The following is a 22,314-nucleotide window of genomic DNA, read 5'->3' as shown; positions in this document are numbered from 1 at the left end:
AGCGCTGACAGGGTGGCCCCCTGAGCCCTGGGCACACAGGACGGACCCCAGGGAGTGGGGACGGAGGTTTTCCAGCCTAGCCCAGGTGCCCCAAGCCCCCTTGTCATTCTGGGCCCTGTGAGGGGTGAGGGCCCAGCCGTCCAGTGCAGGAGGGGGCTGGCCAGATGGCCTTGGGAGGGCAGGGCCAGGACCGCAGTGATTGGCTGATACCAGACCTGTCATGAGGGAGGATTCGGGGCAGCCCTGCCGGGTAGGGCAGGATATGGCCACTGAGCTCCCAGCGCTGGCTCCGAGGGCTTCCTCCTGCTGCTGCTTCTAGAAGCCTCCGTGTCAGCCCCAGGAGACCCTGTGTGCAGGTGTGAGCCAAGGATGCCTGTGTCCACACCACGGCGGTGGCCTGGGCCTTGAGGGTCCCCTGCCCCTCATGGCTTTTTGTCGCAGCCTCCCTGGGTGTCCGCGTGGCGTTGACGGCCCTGGCTCCCCCCACAGCATCAGGTCCTGCCTGCGGCTCAGAGGCCAGAGCCTGGGGTGCTGGAGGGAGCGGATGCCCCCAATGTCAGCCCCCTGGCCCCCTGTGGGGGACCGAATGATGTCCCCCAGAGATATGTTCATGTCCCACCCGCAGTACCTGTGACGGTGAACTGGTCTGGAAATCGGGTCTCTGCAGGTGTGGTTGGGTTAGGTTAGGTCGTCGGGGGTAGGTGGCCCCATGCCCCTGCAGGCGCTTGGTAGGAGGCGCAGAGGGGAGGCTGGGTGACAGTGGAGGCGGGCGGTGCGTTCAAGGGAACCAGCCCTGCGGTGCCTGCGTTTTAGACTCTGGGTTCCAGAACGTGAGAAGTTTCTGTTGTCCCCAGTTTGGGTGATTTGCCGTGGCAGCCGCGGGACACTCACGCCCACAGTGCTGGGGGCCCAGGACTTGGCCCGAGGTGGTGGCTGCGTCCGGAGGACCCTGTCTTCCCTCGGATCCGCACGGACCAGCCCCGTCCCGGCTCCGAGGCCGCCACGTGGCCAGAGTGAAGCAAGAGGTTTCCTCTTTGTCTTTCGTGTGGAATTAACTGGAAACGGAAAAACTGCCAAGCTGGGGGATGCGCTGGGGCTGGAGTCAGCTTCTTCCAGGTCTGGCTTGTGTCCTTTGCGATGGTGGCAGCTGACCCTGTGACCGTGGACAGAGAAACCACGTGGCTGGGCCAGGAGGTGCGGGCCTGTTGCTCCGAAGTCTCTCTCTTCTGCGGCCGTGGTCGGGTGTTCACCCAAGAGTTTCCCCCAGGGCTTCCTGGCCTGATCGCTGCTATCTCTGTGTCCCCTGCGAGGTGGGAGCTGGGGCCGGGGACAGCCGAGGAGGTCAGGGTGTAGGGGACGGGGAGCACAGAGAGCTCATGGTCCAGAGACGGCCGAGGAGACACGGATGAGTCAATGGGCCGTGCGGCGAGGGACACGGGGGAGGCCTGGGACGGTGGGGTGGAAAAGGCCTCGAGGGGCCACGTGCACCAGGAATAGGAGGAAGGAAGTCGTAGCTGCCTGGCGGATGCCCTGGGGTGCAGAGGCCTTAGGGGGCTGGGCTGGGGCAGGTGTTCAGGTTGGGCGTCGGGGACGAGGAGGCTCTTGCCGTCACTGGAACTGCGTGAGGTGGTTTGGGCAGAGGGTGCACAGGTGGCTCCTGCATCCATCTGGCTGCTTGGAGAGATGTCGGGGGCAGGGACAGCTTCGAGGAGGGGCTGTGAGGGGACGCTGGTGGGAGTGCTTGTGGCTGTCGAGGCGGGTGGTGCACAGAGCCAGGCCCAGGCCACCCCTGTGCAGCCGTAGCTGCCCTGGGGATGGGAGGAGCCGGGCTCCAGGTTTGCACCTCGGGCACAGGTGTGTGTGGACTCTGGGGCTCTGCCAGCCACCCGTAGGTCCTGTCTGCCTTCTGGTCAGCTGTGGCCTTCCTGTTCCCTATGCCTCTCCCCTGGTGAGGCCAGGGCCTTGTCACCTGCCTGAGCCCAGCAGACCTGGGCTGAGCCCTGGGGCCTCAGATTCCCAGCAGGGGCCCCCGGCCTCTCCCTGCCGCACCCAATGGCTCCGAGCCCACTCGGGGGGGGGGGGGTCACAGGAACTCCCTGGGAACCAGCATTCTCCTCAGAGATCCTTCCTGGCGAGTCTGGAGGCCCCGGGGTGGGGGTGGGGGGTCTGTCCTTCTCTGCAGGGGGCTTTGAGGCCCAAGAACTGCAGCGTGCGGGCAGGAGGCTGGGCTTTTACTGTCAGATCCCAGCATGGGCCCAGCCTCCCTGATAACCACGGAGAAGCTGGTTAGAGGAGGTGATCAGTGGGAGGTGATCTAACCATAAAGGGAAGGAAATTCTGACACACGCTACAGCACGGAGGAACCTCACACGTTATGCTGCGTGAGAGCTGGACACGGAGGCACATGCGTGATTCCGTTTCTGTGCACGGCCAGCAGGCAGGGCTGTCTCTACAGAGACAGAAGGCGGATTATGGTCCTGGGGTCGGGGGTCTGCTAATGGGTGTTTCTGTCTGGGGAGGTACAAACGTTCCGGAATTAGACGGCGGTGACGGTTGCACAACCAGACGCTTTAAAGGGTGAACTTTATGGTATGTGAATTATATTTTAATTGCTTTTAAAAAAAAGGAGGTATCAAAGGGCAAAACTGGCCGGGCACGGTGGCTCATGCCTGTAATCCCAGCACTCTGGGAGGCCGAGGCAGGAGGATCGCTTGAGGTTGGGAGTTCGAGACCAGCCTGAGCAAGAGCGAGACCCCCGTCTCTACTAAAAATAGAAAGAAATGATCTGGATAACTAAAAAAATACATATAGAAAAATTAGCCAGGCATGGTGGCACGTGCCTGTAGTCCCAGCTACTCGGGAGGCCGAGGCAGAAGGATCGTTTGAGCCCAGGAGTTTGAGGTTGCTGTGAGCTAGGCTGATGCCACTGCACTCTAGCTCAGGCAACAGAGCAAGACTTTGTCTCAAGAAACAAAACAAAACAAAACAAAACAAAAAAAAGGGCAAAACTATTTGATTCTCGAACCATTTTAAAAATCAGACTGGCGGGCCCTGCAGCCCAGTGCCCGAGTGCCTGACCCTGCCGTTCTCTAGGGTCTCCTGCCCCGAGGGCAGCCCTGGGTCTGCTGGGGGTGCCTGGGGCCTCCTGAGGGTCCCGATTCCCGGCCCAGGCACAAGTGGGTGGATCACGGTAGCCTGTGTGGCTCAGTCTCCTCCTCTCTCCCCAGAGTCCTGCGGGAGCAGTGGATCCGCGCCAAGTACGAGCGGCGGGAGTTCGTCCACCCGGAGAAGCAGGAGCCCTACTCGGCAGGTGAGGCCCGGGCTGGCAGCCGCGCCTCTGGGGTTGTGGGCTTCTCTGTGTGTCTCCGACTCCCACTGGCTCATGGTGTGAACTGTGTCCCTGACCCCTTGACCCCTGTGCAGAGTCCCCCGGCTGTGTGTAGCGCAGCCCTTACTTAGCGGTGCACGTGGGAGCCCCCGGCCGCCCCTCCTCTGCCGGGGAGGCGCCTGTCCTGCTGAGGCATGACCCAGGTGGGGAGCAGGAGTGGTCCGCCGTGGTGGCAGCACCCACACCGTGGGGGAGGGCACGGCCAGGCCAGCAGCCTCCGCCTGCCCCTGGGCCCAGCTGGGAGCTATTGGGTCCCCTGTGGTTGGCAGAGGCGTCCAGGCAGCTTCCTGGAGCTTTGTGGACTGGGAGGGTCTGGGCAGGTGTGCCTGAGAGGGCGGGGCACGTGGGGTCCTGGGAGACCCGGCCCCACCCCAGCCCGAGCCTCCCCACTGCTTGCCAGTGGGCCAGGCCTCAGGCCACACCCCCGCGTCCACTTCTGCATTCTGCTCTGCGGCATTTGAATCCCCGGTGGTTCGGCAGGCGTGGTGGTGGCACCTGTAGTCCCTCCCAGGTACTCAGGAGGTCGAGGCAAGAGGATGGCTTTAGCCCAGGAGTTGGAGGCTACAGTGAGCTGTGATGACACCACTGCACTGTAGCCTGGGCAACAGAGCAAGACTCTGTCTCAAAAAAAAAAAAAAAATCTACTGAACTGAAATTAAACTGAGAGTTCAATAAATAAATAAAATCTGGTGTTTCACGTGGGAACCCCCTAGCCTGAGCGGGCCGGGCATCTTCCGGAGGCTGATCTGCACGTGGTGGGCTTGGGCATGGGGGCTTTGGTGGTTCCCCCCAGAGCAGCCCCGAGGGCTCCGTGGGAGGGGCTGTCCTCTGCTGGGCGGCTGCCTGGCCCGGCCTGGGCGTGGACTCCAGCTCCTGAGGCCGGGCCACTCCTGCACGCAGGCCTCTGCCTGGCTAGGCCGTCGCAGCTGCTGGGACCCCAGGGTGCCCTGGCCGGGCCTTCTGCATGGGGCCAGCCAGAGAGGTCCTTCCGGCAGGTGAGGCCTGTGGATAAACCCGTGTACAGCAGGGACTGGCTACCCCCAGCCCCCACCGCCAGGCTGGTGCCAGCGCAGGCTGCAGGCAGGCACTGGGCTGAGCACTGACCGTCCACATGTCGTGCATGGCTCACACTCACAAGCACCCCTTCCTCCACCATGTCATCCTTGTCCGACAGGGGAGGAAACTGCGGCAGGTGAAGGGACGGGGCCTGGTTTTGAGCATCAGTGCAGCCAGCACAGGTGGATCGGGAGGGCTGGGCACCAGGCGCTGGCCAGTGAGGCCACGTCGGCCCCTCACGGGGTGGGGAGAGACGGCCCCACCCACCCCGGCTCTGGCCCTGTGACCCGTGCACTGTGTCCCTCTGCCAGCAAGAGCTGCGTGCGTGCCAGTGCGTGAGGGAGAGGCCCCGGGTGGCTGGACACACGACTGCATGTGGCCCAGCCGTCCCCAGGTGTGCCCAGGAGCAGTGAGAACAGGCATCGGGCAGGTCCTGGCACACAGTGTCCACGCGGCACTATTTGCTGTCGCAGAAAAGTGGAAGTGGCCGGACGCCATCAGCTGAGGAGTGAACCGTGGTCTGTCCGGCCCATGGGCTGTTGCGCAGCTGCGAGGAGGGCGGAGCTCTGAACATGAACACGCCGTGGCAGTGCCACGCTGAGTGACACAGGATTCCTTGTGACTCCGTTTCTATGGAATGTCTGGAACAGGCAGATCCACAGGGACAGAAAGTGGATTTAGCGGTTGCCGAGGGCTGGGGTGACTGCTGACAGGCACAGAATCTCCTTTTGGTGGCGTAGAACGTTCTGGATTTAGGCCGAGGTGGTGGTTGCCATGTGAACTAAATGCCACTGAGCTGTTCACTTCAAAATGGTGAGTCAAGGTTGCAACACCTGGTGACGAGGGTGGGGCTGGGTGAAGGAGCCCCCCGCCCCAGCTGCTCAAAGCCCTTCCCAGGGCCCCCCGGGAGTGGATGCGGGTGAGTGGGAGGCTGGCCAGGGTGTGGGGACACCAGGCCGCTCTGCTGGCCAGAGTAACCCCTTATCCTCCCGGGGGGCTGGCTCAAGGGCAGACATCGGTCCCTGTTGGTGGGCAATGGGGGGACCCAGCATTCAGGGAGGGGCCTGTGCTCCTGCCTCGCCCAGGCAGGCCCAAGACTCTCCCCCCACGCTCCCCAGGCACCCCGTCCACTCCAGACGGGGATCAGCGATCCCTGGAGCGTGGGGAGTGCGGAGGGAGCAGGCCCCAGCCTGTCCTGCAGCTCCCCGACCCTCCGTCACTCTGGCCCCGCCTGGAACCCCAGCCCGCTCAGGGGGCCCCGGGAGAATCCTCCGTGCGGCTCTGTTTCCCGACACGAGTGTCTTGGCAGTTTATAACAGGACAGCGTGCGACCTCACTCCAGAGGCAGGTGCGGGCTGGGCCAATGTAAGCACGTCGCCGAAATTTGTGTCTGTTCTTGTATCAGAACCTCTGGTTGTGGTTGACAAAAGATCCGACTTAACTGGGCATGAGCAAAACGGGAAACGGGTCGGCTGGAACGACTGTGGCTTCAGGCACAGCTCGACCTGGGGGTTCGATCGGTGGTGTCGTGACTTGGTTTCGGCGTCTCCACTTTTCAGTTTGGGGTCACACCAGCCCCCCTGGTGGCAGCTGTGCCCCAGCAGGTCCACTTCATGTGCTCCTTGCACGTGCTTTGAGGGAAGGCCGAGTGTGACTCATGGAAGTGTCGAAGTCTCTGCCTCTCTGGCACTGACTGGTCTGGGGTGGGCGGGGACCAGGGAGATGTGCCCTGGGTCACGCACCTGTCTTCGGAACTGGGAGCGGTTCTCCTGGAAACTGGGGTGTGGGTTCCGGAAGGTGCAAAACCATTGCCCAGTTTGGAGAGTGGGACAGTGAGCATCCTGCGGGTGACTCGAGTGTCAGGCCCTGGGGCCTGCGTGTCAGGAGGCCATGACAACCGCTGTGAGCCAGGAGGGCTCCCTCCCCAGGCCTGAGGTTCCCTCGTGACGATGCTGGTGAAATATCCCCAGTGCCGTGGGGTGTTCCAGAGGAGGCTAACGGCTCTCGCGTGACACTGGCCAAGGGGATGGCGGGAGGAGAGGCCTGGCAGCAGGGTGGGCTCAAGGGGCACAGTGTCTCGGGCCTTGCACACTGGCCTCCCAAGGCCACGGCGGAGCCCACGGCTGCTTCTCAGGCCAGGCCTGGTGAGGCAGCACAGCCTCGGCCCCGGCTCGTATCCCACCATGGGGACCAGACCCCACCATCTGTGTACCCCGCTGTCTCACCTGGGTGGCGGGCACCTGGTGTGAGGACGGCAGTGGGGTGCGTGGGTGGGTTTGCAGGTGGGATGCAGAGGTGGGGTGTGCAGGTGGGTCATGCAGGTGGGATGCACAGGTGTGTGTGCCGCGCAGTGCTGGCCCGCCGCAGGGAGCTGTCAGATGTTGTTGGATGATGTGGCCGTGTGTTAACTGGGCAGGAGTGTGAGAGCCCCTTGCAGCGGCCACCTGAGACCAGGTGAGTAAGGGCTGCCTGAGAGCATTGCCGTTGTCTCCCTAAACGTGGGAGCAGTGTAGGTGAGGCAGGAGGGTTCCGATGACAGCCGTGGAGATTGAGAGAAAACCGAGTAGCTGAGGTGTGACGGGGTGGGGTCGGGTGTGGCCGGGGCGACTGCCCGGTCTGTGCAGAGCCGCTGTGCCCGCGCCTCCCTCGGAGCCTGCCAGGATGGGGTGCTGCTCCCCCGATGGTCGTGGGGAACTGAGGGCTGCGGCTGGGGGGAGCGGCAGGTGCTGGGCCCAGGTGTCCTGTCCTGTCCAAGGGGGTTTCCTCCCCACCTTGGCGCTGCTGGCATTGAAGGGGGGTCTGGACATGCTCTCCCCAGAGAGAGCCACTCCCACACTGGAAGGGGTGGTTTGGCACCTTCCGGCCCTTTCCGCCACTGGCTTCCTCCCTTCTGGGTACTGGGTGGCTGTCAGCGCCACCTGTCCCTGGCTCTGAGCGTAGCACAGTGGACATGACCCCAGGCCCTTGTCTCGGCTCCTGGAGGGTGGCAGGCCACGGGGGTCAATGGCAGAGCCCAGGGCAGAGGGCCGAGTGAGGCCTTTGTGTTCCACTCCCGTTTCACTAAAGCTGTTGTACCCAGAGTGGTGATGCCACCACCGCCTCACCCTGAGCACTCACGCCCCGCCCACACCTCACTGGCAGCCACGCTTGGGGTGGCGCTTCCCTGCCGGGCCTGACATTTATGGGGACAGAACCTGGGTGTGCACAGGACATGGGGGTCGTCAGTCTGTCCCTGTCTCCCTGGAGGCCTTCGACACGCCACCCTCGGGACACTGCCACCCTGGTCACATGGGGAGCGCCAGGCACACTGGCCAGAGAGTTTGGACACCAAAGCCTGGCTGCAGGGAGCCCAGGCCATGTGGCCCTGTGCGGGGTCCCACCAAGCACAGCCGCTAAACCCCACCGGCTCCAGGCAGCAGCCTGTCCTACCCCGACCCCAGCCCTGCAGATCCTCTTGGAAGCGGGTAGGAGTGAGGGGTGGGTGGGCTGAGCACGTCAGCCTGGTGACTGTCCCTGCCCCAGGCTGTGGTCTCGCGTTGCTGTGGTGGGTGGGTGCCAGGCCAGGGCGGACCCTCAGGCCTGCCCTGGAATGAGCCAGAACCATGGGCTCCGGGGTGCTCCAGGCTGGAGCTGGGGCGGCCGGGGCCGCAGGGCTCCTGCTTCCCTTGTGGCCTTCCAGAATCCAGCCTTCCTTCAGTGCTGGGTTCTGGAGCTCCTGGTGGCCGAACTGGGCAGTGTGAGCCCGAATGAGTAGGGACACAGAGGGACCAGAACCCAGAGAGTCTGCAGCGCTGTAAACAGATGGGGGCGGGAGAAGGACGGCCCTTCTGACACAAGAGCTTTGGTTAGTAAACGCAGCAGCCAGAGGGGGGCAGAGATCACCCCTCACACGCAGTGAAACCGCAGCAGAGAGACAGGGGACAGACAGCCCCACGCGCCTCCCGAGGCTCTCACTCACGACCAAGGACAAGGCGGGAAATTTCCTGAGGAGAAACCTGCGGATGTCTCTGGCCCTGTGCCAGGGTCAACCTCACTGACGTGAACACCTCCATGCGGCCCACAGAGGCAGAACCTCTGTGGCCCCAGGTGAACCCGGGCCGGGGAGCCAGCCCGGCCCCTCCCTCTGCGGCCACCTCCTTCCGCCAAAGTCATGAGTGTGGGGGCGTCTGCACCCTCCCGCAGGCCCCTCTTGCGGTGACCCTGGGGACAGCACTGCTGGCTCCCTCCCCAGCCAGGCCCCCGCCTGGGGCCAGAGCCTCAATGGCGGCTTTCACAGGGGCCTGGACAATGCCCCGTGTTGTCCAGAGGGCCAGGCTGCCCCGTGCCACCTCACCACAGACACCGCACTTCCTGCCTGAGGCTTTGGACCCTGTGCCCCACGGGGGTGGGAATAGTCTGACCTTCCCAGGCCTAGGCCCTGCACTCCCTGAGCAGCAATGGAGTGTGTGTGTGTGTGTGTGTGTGTGTGTGTATGAAAAATCTCATGCCTCAGTTTCCCCATCTATGTAGTGAGGACAACATGGTGTCCAGCACAGGATGTTACTGGAGCGTTGCATGATGTCACTCGTGGGTGCACGGTCAGCACGAGGCGTCCCTGGGGAGGCGACGGTGCTGTGGCTTGGCTGGGAGGCGGGAGGGGCGCCTTGCTGGACTCAGGACGTCTGCTGTGCTCCTGAGCCTTCTCTGTCCACCTGGGGTCGGGTTTGCTGTGCTTGTGTGTTGGGGCCCCGTGTGGGTCTCTGGGTTTGGGGCTTGTGGAGCGGGGGTGTTCTGGGGCTAATCTGGCCCTGAGGGGCAGCCCCCCAAGCTGTGCCTCCGTGAGTGTGGAGGTCTCTTAGGCCCATCTCGTGCCAGAGGCCCTGGCCAGCAGGTGCACCAGTGGGGCGGCAGGGACCCAAGAGTGGGGGTGGACAGAGCCGGTGGCCTGAGCAGCAGGTGGGGAGAGGCAGGGCCCTCAGCAGGTGCACAGAGGACGCCTGTGACCCTGGGAGCCTCGCCCAGCAAGGCACGGCTGCCCTGCTGTTGGTCACTCGGGGCTGGGGCAGCAGCTAGACCCCGAGGCCCGGAAACAGGTCGTGGCCCTCTGGAGACAGCTGGGCGTGAGCTCAGGGCCTTGGTCTCCCTAGTGGCTCCCCAGGCCCTGGCTCTGCGTCCAGGGGCCACCCCTCCATCAGGGCACCCTGGGCAGGAGACAGAAGGCAGTACAGGCCCATCTCCCACCTTGGAGGGCACCACCTGGTGCCATCCCAGAGCAAGGCCGCGTGTTCCTGGCCTCAGGTTAAGATAAACTAATGCACAAATTGCACACGTGTAGCGTGACTTACACATGCTTTGCTTGTACTGTTACAGCACAGTTCCCCGAGCTGTGGCAGGTGCAAGACGTGGAACAGCTTTGTCACCCCGAACGTCTGTGGGGCCCACGGGCACTGCGCTCTGTGGTTAGTCCTCTGTCCCGAGACCACTGTCTGCTTTCGGCCTCTGGTTTTGCCTTTTCCAGGACATCATTCGATGGAACTGTTTGGGCTTTTGGGTCTGGCTTCGTGGGTGCTCGAGGGTTCCTTGGCTGCGGGTGGAATCCGTGTTCGGGAGAACCGCGGTTGTTCACCCTTCCCTGGCGGTGTGCTGATGGTGACAAGCAAAGCCACACTGTGCGTCCGTGTGTGGCTCTCGCACCATCATGGCTTCCGTCCCCTGGATGTCCGCTGCTCCCGGGTCATGGGATGAGTGCGTTTAACTTTGTAAGAAGCCGTGGAGTGTTCTCTGGGATCTATGCCACTTCGCACCCCTCTGTCGCCGGGAAGGGCTGCTGCCCCCACGCTTGGCCACGCCCAGAGTGGTCGGTGTTTGTGTGTGAGGTGGTTTTGCCATCCTAGCAGGTGTGGCGGGATCTCACCACGACTAATGATGCCGAGAATCTTCCCACGCACCGCTTAGGCATTCCATGGCAGGGTTCATGGAGTGTGGCTGGGCCCCTGGCTCCCCACGGGTGGGACTGGACCTGGCAGGGCCTGGTACACAGTAGGTGTTCAATAAATGCAGGGCTCACCTTCCAGTCTCTGCCCCAGGACTGGCCTGTCCTTTCGCAGCACACGGGCGCCTGGGCACAGCCAGCCTGGGTGTCCAGCTGTGCAGGTTCCGGCCGGGGAAGAGGCCTGAGACCCCAGGGCCGGAGAGCACAGGGGTGCACACGACGCCCGGGCCTTCCCAGGGAGGACACGGGTCTGAACACACCAGGCCGGCTGACTGCGGGGTGAGGCCAGCTCCGGGCCCTGGCCAGTGCCTTCCTAAAATACCGCTCCTGTTGCCTGTCATCGTGCCTGAAATTAGGCACCGTGGCGGCTCGCTGTCGGGAGAGCCAGACGGGCAAGGGGAGCGTCCCCTTCGTCCTGCAGCTTTGCACTCACGTATGGAACGGGCGAGATGGCAGGGACGCTCCGCCTGCCGGGGTGGCCTTGCCCAGTGGCCCTCACGCTTCCTGAGGCGCTGCTGCCACCTGCTGGGCATCGTGGGCATGGCAGGGGCGGGAGCCGAGTCCCTGAACCTGGTGCTGGGCGAGGTATGCAGGGGCCCAGCCAGCCCCAGCCTTTGCTGGCCAGGTGACCTCGGGCCAGGCACGGGCCCTCCCTGAGCTGTTTCCTCGTCCGTACAGTGGGATGAGCCTCTGAGGTCCTCCTGGGTGTGAATGAGGCCCCTGCCAGGGCCCTGCGTGTCCAGGAAGCACAGCTGGGTGTTGTCACACCGGCCCACGGTGAAGAAGCTGCTCCCAGCACTTCTTGGCGTCCACCCTCAGCCCGCTAAGCACTGGGCTGGAGAGGCCCAGATGCTGCAGGAAGAGCCAGCCGGGCCAGGTGCTCGCTGAGTCAGTCAGCAAACACTCCGAGTAGTTCCTGCTTGGGCTCAGGGGACACGGTGGTGGACCTCCCCCCACTCCCACAAAGGGGACTTGCCCGTGGCTGCCGTGTGCCATGTGGGCTGGTGGCACGTCAGCCTCCCACGCGCTTGAGAGGTGTTGGGCCTCCAAGTTGCAGGGAGGGAATAGGCCTCACCTGGCCCCGTCCTGAGACAGGCCGAGGGCTGTGTCCCCAGCGGCGCCAGCTGCCCCTCCCTGCCATCAGTCTGCAGCCTTTTTACAGCCACATTTCTCAGAGAACAGAAAAAACGGCCCCTGGTCTCTGGCATTGGGAACGGGTCCATCTGGGTGGTCGGAGGCAGCAGGCAGCGGAGGGGCGTGGTGGGCGGCGCTGAGTGGGTCTGGCCTTGAGTGGCCGCTGTCCCTCGTGTCCACCACAGATGAGCGGCCAGTCCTCAGATGACCCCTCACGGGGGCTCCGGGTGCTTCTGCCCGGAGACAGCTGCTCTGAGACCCAGTGTGGAGGCTACGGCACCTGTGCTCTCCTCGGGGCCCAGCTCTGGTCCACCGTCCGTCTGACTGTGTCCCCTCTCCCCCAGGGTACCGCGAGGGCTTTCTTTGGAAGCGAGGCCGGGACAACGGGCAGTTTCTAAGCCGGAAGTTCGTGCTGACGGAGCGAGAGGGGGCCCTGAAGTATTTCAACAGGAGTGACGTGAGCCAGGCACGGGGGGTGGCTGGGGCCCTCCCAGGGTGTGTCCAGGCCTCCAGCTGGGGCCTGCAGTGGCCCCTCCGACAGCAGCTTCACGTCCTCAGCTGCCCTCCTGGAGTCCCAGGGGCCATGTGGTCCACTCCCATGGGGACCCCAGGACCCTCTCATGAGGGCCACCCTAGGGATCCCCTAGAACCCTCCCCATAAGGAACCCCCATGAGGACCATCTAGGAACCCCCCCAGCATTCCCCTCGTGAGGACCCCCCATGAGGATACCCAGGACCCCGTGAGGACCCCCAGGACGGGCCTGCCCCGACTGCAGACCTCTGTGCTGCACGGCCGCGGCTGCCCAGGCCCGGGGCAGCTCCCTGTGTCAGGGCCCAGCCGAGGGGTAGAGGGAACCTTGTCAACCCCTGCCCCATGGGGCCAACCAGGACCCTGGAAAGATCCCCGCTTGCCTTGGGGTGCCCTGGGGACAGTGGTCCAGGGATGGGCGAGCACATCGGCTATGGTGGGGTCTCAGCAGGGCAGCCCAGGACCACAAGAGCATGTAGCCTGGTGGTCGGGGCCTCCCCTCTGCCAGGGCTGGGGAGGGCCCATCAGCCTGGCTCATGCCCCGGCTGCCCCTACCAGAGGGGCCTAGCATGGCGGTTTGCAAGTCCCCCCACCCAGTGGACAGACTCTGGGCCAGCTGGCAGGGACAGGGTACCTGGGGCAGAAGGGGGGCCCAGAGGCAGTGGTGGAGCTGACTGCTAGAGAGGCAGAGAAGGGCCGCCTGCCCGTCTGCATGACGTCCGCATCATCCCTGGGAGGGAGATACTGTTACCTTTGATTTATAGACTGGGAATCTGAGGTTCAGAGAGATTAGGTAACTTGCTTAAAGCCACACAGCACTGCGGTGTGCTCCCAGTATCCGCAGAGCCCAGCCTTCCTGCTCCCTTGAGTTGAACAATGGCCCCTGCCTGGCGCTCAGACGCGGCCTTGCTTCCCAGGCCAAGGAGCCCAAGGCCATCATGAAGATAGAGCATCTCAATGCGACCTTCCAGCCAGCCAAGATTGGCCACCCCCACGGCCTACAGGTCACCTATCTGAAGGACAATAGCACCCGGAACATCTTCGTCTACCATGAGGATGGGAAGGTGGGTCATGGGGGCCGGGCTGCCTGGGAACCAGGTTGCCACCCCCACCGGTGGCATCTGCCCCCAGCACCCTGTGCCCTCGGGGTGCCCTTTGGAGAGGGGCCCATCTTGGGGGAACTGGAGTCGTACATGGAGGGGAAGGGATAGCAGCGTCCTTTTGGCCACCACTAGCTCTGCCGGGGGATAGCTCAGCCCTTGGTGCCCCACGCCTGCCCCTCCCACCACCCTGACACCAGCATCTCTGGAGGGCCAGGGCCAAGCAAAGCTCCCCCAGAGTCTGTCCTTTGTCCTTGTGCCGGACCACAGGGGGCGGCGTGGAGCCCATCCTGCTCCCCTGGTGTGTCTGTCTCACCAGATGTCTGTGCCTCGGCTTAAAGAGTTAAATGGTCCTTAAGTCTTGAGAAACAGCAGTTGGAGGCTCCTCCCAGCCTCCTTTGGGAACTTGTCCCATGTCTATAAATACCCTGCGCGTGGTGCTGCAGATTTGTCCATTTTAGGCACCATCTGATGCCTGCCCATATGGAAGATGAGCTCCGCTCCCTGCAGCCGCGGCTCCCGCGTGCCAGGCGCGGCCGCTCACGGTGCATTTGCTCACACTCGTGTTTGGGGTTTCCAGTATTGTGACCACGTGAAATGCTAGTCAGACCTGGCCATGGAGCAAGCGACAACTACTTTCCTCTGCTGTGCACGTTTTATCTTCCCGAGAGCTGACAGTTGTGTTTCCCCGTAGTGAGTTAACTGTGTGTTCCCCACATGCTCCAGGACTGTGTCTGGACGTAGCCTCCAACCGCTCCTGTCTGGAGATGTCTCTCCCGCAGCCTCATCTCTCTCCTGGGGGACCCTGCTCCCGGGATCCCAGGTCTTGTTTGGTTTACTCCCTCCTTGTGTTGGAGCACACCCTCAGGCAGCTTTTCTGGCAGGTTGCCTGGGAGCTGGCACATCTGACGTTTTCTCTCTTCCCGCTGGTCTAGCGTTTGGCTAGATGTGGAATTCTCGGTTGGAATTAGTTTTCATCCCTAATTCTGAAGGCTTTGCACCACTGTCCCCTCCCTCCCCGTGAGTTTGTTCCCGGGGTTTTGACATTTTCTGATGGCTGCCTTGGCTTGCGTCTGTCTCCTCTGTGCTGGTCGCTGGGTCCGGTGATGCACATCTCTGAGATCAGGGGATATTCCCTTAAATTATTTCTTCAGTAATTTCCTCCCTCCACTTTCTCCATTCTCATTTTCCCGAAACTCCGATTATTCAGACGTTGGTTCTTTTAGCCTGGGTCTCTCATTTTTCTTCTATTTCCATTTTTTTCTTTTTTCTCTACTTTCTAGGAAATTTCTTCAACCCTCTATGGAGGGTTTTGGATCTTGGGATGTTCCTTTTTCAAACACTGTTCTTGTTTCATGATTGTAGTATCTTATCTCTAATTATTGATGTTAATTTTTGAAGCTTTCTTATCCCTTTTCGTCTAAGTTGCTATTTCCTGTTTGTTTGTGGATTTGCTCTGACTTCCTTGTGAGAAATTTCTCCAGACATCTTGGGATCTGGGGCTGGTTGGATTCTCCAGAGGAGCTCCCGCCACCCAGTGTGGATACACTTGGGCCCCGGTGCTGTGGGGGCTGAGAAGGGGGGAAGGGGCTCTGCATTCAGTGTGTGTGTGTAGTCCCCGGGGCCCGCTGTTTCTGGAGCATACACACTGTGCCTCTTTTACCCTTCCTGGAGAACGAACCCCCATTTCCTGCCAGGGCTGGGGAGGGGCAGTCTTTTCACTGGTTCACCTGCTCAGGGCCCCTGACTCCTGCTGCCAGGGGACCTAGGGCTGCTAAGGACCAGCCCTCGGGGTCGTGCACTATACATCGGGTGCCTTTCAGCTCTGCCCTCCTGGCTTCGGTCCTGCTCAGTCGCTCAGCACTTGTGCACCTGTTCGCTTCCTCCACCGCACAGGTTCAGGCCTTTAGAAAAATCCCTCAGGCAGCGTGAAGAGGTTCTAGGAGAGAACCCAGCTCAGGTGTGAGGAAATCTTCAGCTTTATCCAGAAGCCTCCTCCTTCCCTTTCCTTGAGGGGAGACTGAAGCCAGGGGACGCAAACAGGTGGCCACAGAAACCCGGGGGCTTCGGTGAGACATGAAGGACCCACCAAAACCCCACTGTGAGGAGTATGAGGAAGGCGGCCGGTAGCATAGTGGGCGTGGCCACCTAGTCCTGAGGGTGGGAACAGCGTTCCTGGAGAGGGAGGGGCAAGTGCAAAGGCCCTGTGGCTGGCGAAGCTGATCCAGGACAAGGGAGGCAGGAGAGGAAGACGGTGGAGAACACAAAATGGTCCCCCAAGGTGGGCTGGCCATCACCTGGAGGGCGTGCCAAGGACTTCTGCCTTTACTGGGGTGCAGTGGGAAGTCTGGGGGTGTCAGGCCCCAAGGTGACCTCTGGCCCTCCTGCTGGCTGTGGAGGATGGCACGAGGGGAGGCAAGAGGCTGCTGCTGAGCTGAGACAGCGGTGCTGGGTGGGGTGGGTGTGCTGGGATGGGGCTAGGCATGGGCAGAGTTGGGTTCCTGGGGGGGTGAGGTCGTAGCTGGATCCATGGAGCTGCCACCATCCCATGGAGGACGGGGCACGGGGTGGCACTGGAGCACTGGCCTGTGCAAGGGCAGGTGGAAGGGGCCCCGAGGGAAGAAACCCAGCAGAGACCGTGTCCTCAAAGCCAAGGGGGGGAGGCGCCTCGTGGGTAGGGGGTCAGGATTCGGGAGTGGGAGTCACCAGTGGAGGGCTGATGTGCAGGAGGAGTGTCCCCACAGAGACCAGGTAAGTGGCGAGGTCTGGGTAAGTGTGAGCCACTGCAACTGCAGAAGGGAGGGTGTCACCGGCAGTGAGGTCTTGAGGTGGGGTCTGAAGTACAGCGTGGGTGAGCGGGCCTGGGCACGCGTGGACTCTCACGGGGGGGGTGTGGGGAGGGCAGGGCAGGCAGGGCGGTGCTGTGGGCTTGGTGGCCGGGCCTGGGTGGGTTCGGCACTGTCTGTGCTGTCAGAGGGGAGGGCCATGGGGCAGGGCTTGGGTGGAGGAAGGTGGAGCCAGAGGATGGAGCTAAGCAGGAGGGGCTTATAGGGCGGGGCCTGGGATGGGTGGGGGCTGGGGGGAGAAGGGGGGCTGGAGGTGGGTGTGGCCAGTGAGGGGCAGGGCTGGGGTGAGCTGGGGGACCTGTGGCATGAGCTCTTGGGCAGAGGGTTAGGGTTAGAGGGGCCACAGGACACAGGTGGCTGGAAGAGGGTGGCTGGAGGTCCTGCTTCGTCCCAGGCTGGGGTTTGCCCACAGTGGGACAAAACACAAGGCTGAAGGGGCCGGGGAGAAAGGTCGGGGGACTTGTGGGCTGCTGCGGGGTCCTTTGGCTCCTCCTGGAGTGCAGCGGCCAGGAGAGGCCGGAGCTGAGGGTGAGGACGGGGATTTGACGGGGGCTACGCTCCAGGCTGACCTGGACAGGAAGGGCCGGGCCCAGGAGCTGGGCAGACCCAGGACTGGCGCTGGTCTAGGGCCCCCAGGGCACCTCACAGTGGAGCTGGAGGGACAGAGAGGGGCCCAAGGGCTCCAGCCCCGCCACCTTCTCGCTGGGGAGCGGTGCTGCCCCTCCCTGCAGTTCCAAGTGGGTTTATAAATAGATGAGGCCACCCCCCCGCCACCAACCTGCACAGCTACAAAATAAGGATCTTCACAAAAATAGCTCAAGCTGAAAGGAGAAGAGGCCGGCCAGGGCTGGGGGGGCTGCTGGGCTGCCCCACCCCTGCTGTGCACTGGGCCCTGTACCCACCTCCTGCCTGAGGGGCAACTCCTCTGCTCCCCTGGAAGCGTCCGAGGCCAGGGGGAGTCGCCCCCCTTAGAGAGCCCTGACTCCTGGCCCCTGGTCAGCCCAGCCCTTCTGTCCCTCCTTGGCCCATGGCCCACGGCCCACACCAGCCTTTGACCCCTAGGAGATTGTGGACTGGTTCAACGCACTCCGAGCTGCCCGCTTCCACTACCTGCAGGTGGCGTTCCCTGGGGCAAGCGACGCAGATGTGAGTGGCTGCCCTGCGGTCACCTCCCCGGGGAAGGGGGAGGTGGGGAGGTAGACCTCTCAGCTGCGTGACTGCCCCCTAGTCTGGGATGACTTTGAGCCCCGTGGTGGGTCAGGGGACTGGCTGAGGGCCCACCCTAAAGTCACCTTCTCCTGCCCCATTCTGGGGGACTTTAGCTCAGCTGCAGCAGACAGGGAGGAGAAGAGGGGAAGGGGCAGGGGGCAGCCAGCCTAGGCCCTGCTCTCCTGCCAGGAGGGGAGGGAGCCTGGCTGGGAGGGCCTTGGGGTGGGGGCTGAGCCAGCTCCTGAGGAGCCAGCCCCACCCCCCATACGCGTTTTCCGCCCCAGCTGGTGCCGAAGCTCTCCAGGAACTACCTGAAGGAAGGCTACATGGAGAAGACGGGGCCCAAGGTGGGTGTGCAGGGTGTGGGAGGCCCAGGCCTCACTCCCAGCTCAGCCTCTGTCCTGCTGGTTCTGTTGCCTGGGCCCAGGCTGCCAGGGCAGGACGTAGAGTGTGTCACAGAGGGTCTTGGGCCAAAGCACGGGCGACTTTCCCTGGTGCTGAGTGTTTCTAAGCTGGTCGTCTTGCTATGGGCAGCCGCAAGACGTTCTGTAGCAGCAGGTCGGCTACGGGTTGGTCCTCGCGGCCCCTCGTCTGTGCCCAGCTGGGATCCCAGCTGACCCAGGACCAGCGTGTCCTGGGCTTTGGGTCTGGCCCCTACCCTCCTGCACCTCTTCAAGGGACCCGTGTGCCTGTGTGGGCCAGGCCACATCATGCCAGCGTGCCATTCCCTACTGTGTGTTGGGGGAGACAGGAATCCCAGGACCCTGGGTGCCAGGAAGTGCAGGTGCAGAGGGCCCTGTGACTGAGACCTGGACCCCCACTTGGGGCCCCCCAGGAGGGCTGGAGACACAGGAGCGAGAAGGGGGTGCTGGTGTGGAGGGGCGGGAAGGGCGTGCAGGCGAGAGGAACAGCACGTGCACAGGCCCTTCCTGCACTGGTCACACACCGTGCCCCTGTGGCAGCGGGCAGCGAGCTAGGACAGCTGGGGGCAGGGCCCTGCTGGTCACTGGCCCTCTCTGACCCACAGCAAACAGAAGGCTTCCGGAAGCGCTGGTTCACCATGGATGACCGGAGGCTGATGTACTTCAAAGACCCCCTGGTAAGGAAGGGCCGCAGTCCCAGAGTGGCTCAGCCAGCCTGGGCTACCCTGTCACCTGACATGTCACCTGCGGCAGAACTAGTGCCTTGCTGGCGGGGGAGGGGCTGCACTTCCCGCCCTGCCTGGGCCTGGCCCAGCTCTGAGCACAGCTGGGCTGGGAGTGGAGCCGCCCTGTGCCTGGGACCCGCCCCCACCTCCAGCCTGGTCCCACAGGATGCCTTTGCCCGAGGGGAGGTCTTCATTGGCAGCAAGGAGAGCGGCTACAAGGTGCTGGACGGGCTCCCGCCGTCCACCCAGGGCTACCACTGGCCGCATGGCATCACCATCGTCACGCCCGACCGCAAGTTCCTGTTCACCTGTGAGACGGAGTCGGACCAGCGGGAGTGGGTGGCAGCGTTTCAGAAGGTGGTAGACAGGCCCATGCTGCCCCAGGAGTATGCAGGTGAGGGTGAGGTGGCGGTGCGGGCCTGCCCCTGGGTGGCCTGGGCTCCCTGTGCAGCGTGACAAGCCTGGTGCTGTCCCACTTGCAGTGGAAGCCCACTTCAAGCACAAACCCTAGCAAGAGGCAGTCTGGAGGCCCGAGACACTGGACTCACTGCGACGTGGCCAAGCCGGCGAGGAGGTGGCCAGACCTCGGGGGCATCCTGCGGAGGCTAGCTGTCCCAGACCCCCTGCTCCTGGGCAGCCCCAGGTAGGGCCTGGGCTGTAGTCACTAGGACCGTTTTCTCTGGAACCTCATCGCAGGACTTCCAACCCCTCATGCTGCTGCGACCACACCCAGCCCCTGGGCCCCCTGCCTGAGGGCCGGGCGGCTCCCAGCTCGGGACAGTGCCCATGGGCCCCCCTAGGTCCCTGCCACCTGCCTTCCTAAGGGAACTTCTAGGCCCCAGAGCGAGACCCCCGTGACCAGCACGGTCAGGCTGCTGTGGGCGGTGGGGCTGGCATGGCCACTGGGACTCTGGGACCTGCCGCATGGCCACCCTGCCCCGGGCCCTCCTCCCCCTCCCCCTCAGCTAGTATTTATTGAGCGTAGGTCGGGCCCGGGTCAGGGTGGAGGTGGACAGCCCTTACCTGCACGGAGCTGACCGCGCAGGTGCTGCTAGGGGCAATTTTCCAGGCAGAGCAAATGGTGCGCACAGGTACTGGAGCCCCAGCAGTTGGAGCTTCCGGGCTCCTGGCTGGGAGGGCTCAGCCAGGCACTGCTAGGCTGCTGCGCGGGCTGGTATGGCCGCCCCCTTGCTCGCTGGGCATCTCTACCTGCCCAGCTTGGTGCTCGCTGACCAGCGACCCCTGCCCACCGGCCCTGACCTTGCAGCCTTTGAACCCTTTGAGGACGATGGCCTGAGCCGCTGAGAGGCCACCAGCGGCAGGTGGCAGTGCTGCTGGCGACCGGCAGTCCTCCAAGGCCTTGTATTTATTTCCCACCCAACCTCCCGTGCCCCGTCCCGCAGTCCAGGACCTCGCTGGGCTCCGAGGGTTCCCCGTGTATGAGAGCTGTGCAGGACAGATCCTGGCCATCTGCGCAGGCTGGGTGGGGCATGTACGGGGGACACCCCTGTGGTGACTTGGTGGCCCAGGCCCCCCAGCCCTGCCCAGCTGAGCTGTGCCCCAGGGGAGCCCTGGACAAGCGGGGGGGTTCCTAAGGCAGGGATCCTGCCGCCCCCGTTGCAGCCTGGAATAAAGTGTGGCTCTGGCGTGTCCCTAGCTGTGTGTCCGATGCTGGGGTTGGGAGGGGACCGAGCTGGGAACACACGGCTCTGCCCCAGCAGCCCCCACCTGGGCAGGGCCGGATGGGGTACTGGTGCCCCTCGAGGGGCCTCGAGCTGCCTGCTGGCCCGCAGCACTGAGTCCAGGTTTGTGGTACGTCTGAGCTTGTCATGCAGAGGGGAGATGCGGCTTCCCATCCCGGGCCCCCACCCACCCCTACAGTGGCTGTGGGCAGAGGGCCCAGAACCCTCACCTGACCTCCATCGGGCCTGGAGGACAAGCCCTGCCCAGCACTGAGGGCTCTGGCGAGGTATGACGCAGCCTTGTGTCTTCCCACAGAATGTGCTGAATCCTACTTCTCAAGTGAGGAAACTTGGACCCCGCAGGCCTCCCAACCCCAGCCTGGGAGTCCCCAAGGCAGCTAGGCCGGTGCTGAGGACACAGGCAGGGTCCCCACACCCTGAAGCTGGGGCCCACCTTGGCCCTCAGGGATAGGGCCAGGTGCCACCGTCCACTACTGCTCTTGGACAGTGAGGCAAGCAGTCGGTCCTGGGTCAGACATGAGGACCCTGGGGTACCCCTAGATCTACCCCACTGCATGGGGTCAGCCCTGACCACAGCCCTCTTGGGCCGATCTAGACCCTTCTTCCAGCATGGAAGTGTGGGCACATGCCCTGAATGCTGGAGTGCATATGTGTGCACATGTGTACCTTGTATGTGTGCGAGTGCATGTGTTCTACCAAGAACACTGACAATCTTAACCTTCTAAAAAAAAAAAAAAACACAACTCTTTCAAACACGGCAGGAAACTCACAACCCATAAAAGGTCAGTCACTTGGATTACGAGAGGACCCCTGGCAGGGGCCAGCACAGAACTGGCTGGGCTGCTGGTGGTGTCAGGGCTGCTGCCAGGTGTCCTCTCTGTCCAGCACCGCTGCCTAGACCACGGGGCTTCAGCGATAGCAAGCCCGTCCTGCTGGCATGGGTGGTGGCATCTCCTGAGTTAGGTGGTCACAAGCACGCAGGTGCACAAAACAGCACTGCACCGTGGCAGCTCCCGAGGCTGGTGTGTGGAAGCAGGTGTCACTGAGGGAGGAGGGTTATCTGGGTGGGCAGCACAGGGGTGCGTGGTTGCAAGCGTCCTGCAGGGCTCTGACTGGCTGGCTTTTTCTGTGTTCATCTAGCGTTAATCCTGAGCAAAACCGCACGTCCACCACATTGTGCTCAAACTGTTCTTGCATAGACCAATCGTGCTGGATCAAACTCATGGTTTCTAAACAAAAGCTATGGTAAAACATGGGCACAGTGCTGCCCCCGAGCACTCGCTGGGCCTCTCCCTTGGTGACTACAGCAGGGTGGGGGGCTCTGTGCAAAAGCGCAGTCCACCCCTCTGCAACTCAAGGGCCAGCTCTTTGAAGCTAGGACACCCAGAGCTGGGGGATTTGATTTTTTTCAGATTTCAACCCAATTAAATGCGCGTACCTAACGTCACAGCCAGGGGAGTCAGCCCCCTGCCCCCCGACACTGCCTGCGTGTCCCTCTGCAGTCTGGACAAACCCAGGACACACTGGCCACAGCCCACCCTCATGAGGCCTCTCAAGGCCTCTGCTCAGAGCCCCCGGGGCCCTGAAGGCTGTGGACACCCCCACGCTCTGCAGCCCGGTTCTGCCTCAGACCCCCATGCCAGCATTGGGGGGTCAGCCAAGACCCGCAGGGCAGCCCCGAAACCAGCCCCAGAGCTATTCAGAAAGGACCAGTGCTGCAAAGCCCAGTATAAAGGATTTATTTATGCTCCACAGTTGACACAAACCTTCCTTTAAATTTCATTTTTACAGTGAATAAAGTTGCATGTCTCCCTCCTGCCCACGCACGATCACTGCTTATTAATCTACAACTTTCACTTTAATCGTGAAAAAATAAAATGTTTCCCCTTTTATAATTATACTGATAATGTCTGGAATGGCATCAGTGATAAAGGACAGTCTGCCAATTCCTGGACTGGTTATTTGGTTAAAACCTAATGTTAGGTCCAAGGATCAACCACCCGGTACAAATAAATATTGCATTATGAAAGACGGACAGTCCCGCAGTGTCCCTTTTTATAAAACAGCATTTTCAGAGCAGCAGCTTGGTGCTCACAGAGCCCAGCAGGGTGTGGCTTTGGGGTCCATATTGAGACACCTTGGGCCACACCAGACCCCAGCGGGCAGGGCCACAGCCAAGTACCACGCAGGCACCTGCCCGGCCAGCACTCGCCCACCTCCCAAGAGCGCGC

The 22,314-nt window shown here is 62.7% G+C and overlaps 1 protein-coding gene across 2 annotated transcripts in view; it reads left to right on the top strand.

The window, feature by feature from the left end:
• The window catches only part of ADAP1 (ArfGAP with dual PH domains 1), a 48,930-nt gene extending 28,894 nt beyond the window's left edge, over positions 1–20,036 (top strand). For both annotated transcript variants that reach the window (XM_045542932.1, XM_045542930.1), the window contains exons 4-11: positions 3,228–3,310; positions 11,894–12,006; positions 12,996–13,142; positions 17,087–17,170; positions 17,518–17,580; positions 18,261–18,332; positions 18,546–18,774; positions 18,863–20,036. In XM_045542932.1, coding sequence (XP_045398888.1) covers positions 3,228–3,310; positions 11,894–12,006; positions 12,996–13,142; positions 17,087–17,170; positions 17,518–17,580; positions 18,261–18,332; positions 18,546–18,774; positions 18,863–18,891 — 820 coding nt within the window. In that variant the 3' untranslated portion in view covers positions 18,892–20,036. The remainder of the gene's footprint in view (positions 1–3,227; positions 3,311–11,893; positions 12,007–12,995; positions 13,143–17,086; positions 17,171–17,517; positions 17,581–18,260; positions 18,333–18,545; positions 18,775–18,862) is intronic.
• Positions 20,037–22,314: the final 2,278 nt, after the last annotated feature.

Source organism: Lemur catta, chromosome 2 (genome assembly GCF_020740605.2).
Source record: "Lemur catta isolate mLemCat1 chromosome 2, mLemCat1.pri, whole genome shotgun sequence".
Lineage (NCBI taxonomy): Eukaryota > Metazoa > Chordata > Mammalia > Primates > Lemuridae > Lemur > Lemur catta.
The sequence above is the reverse complement of the archived record's forward strand: the minus strand, read 5'-3'. Positions and strand labels throughout refer to the sequence as shown.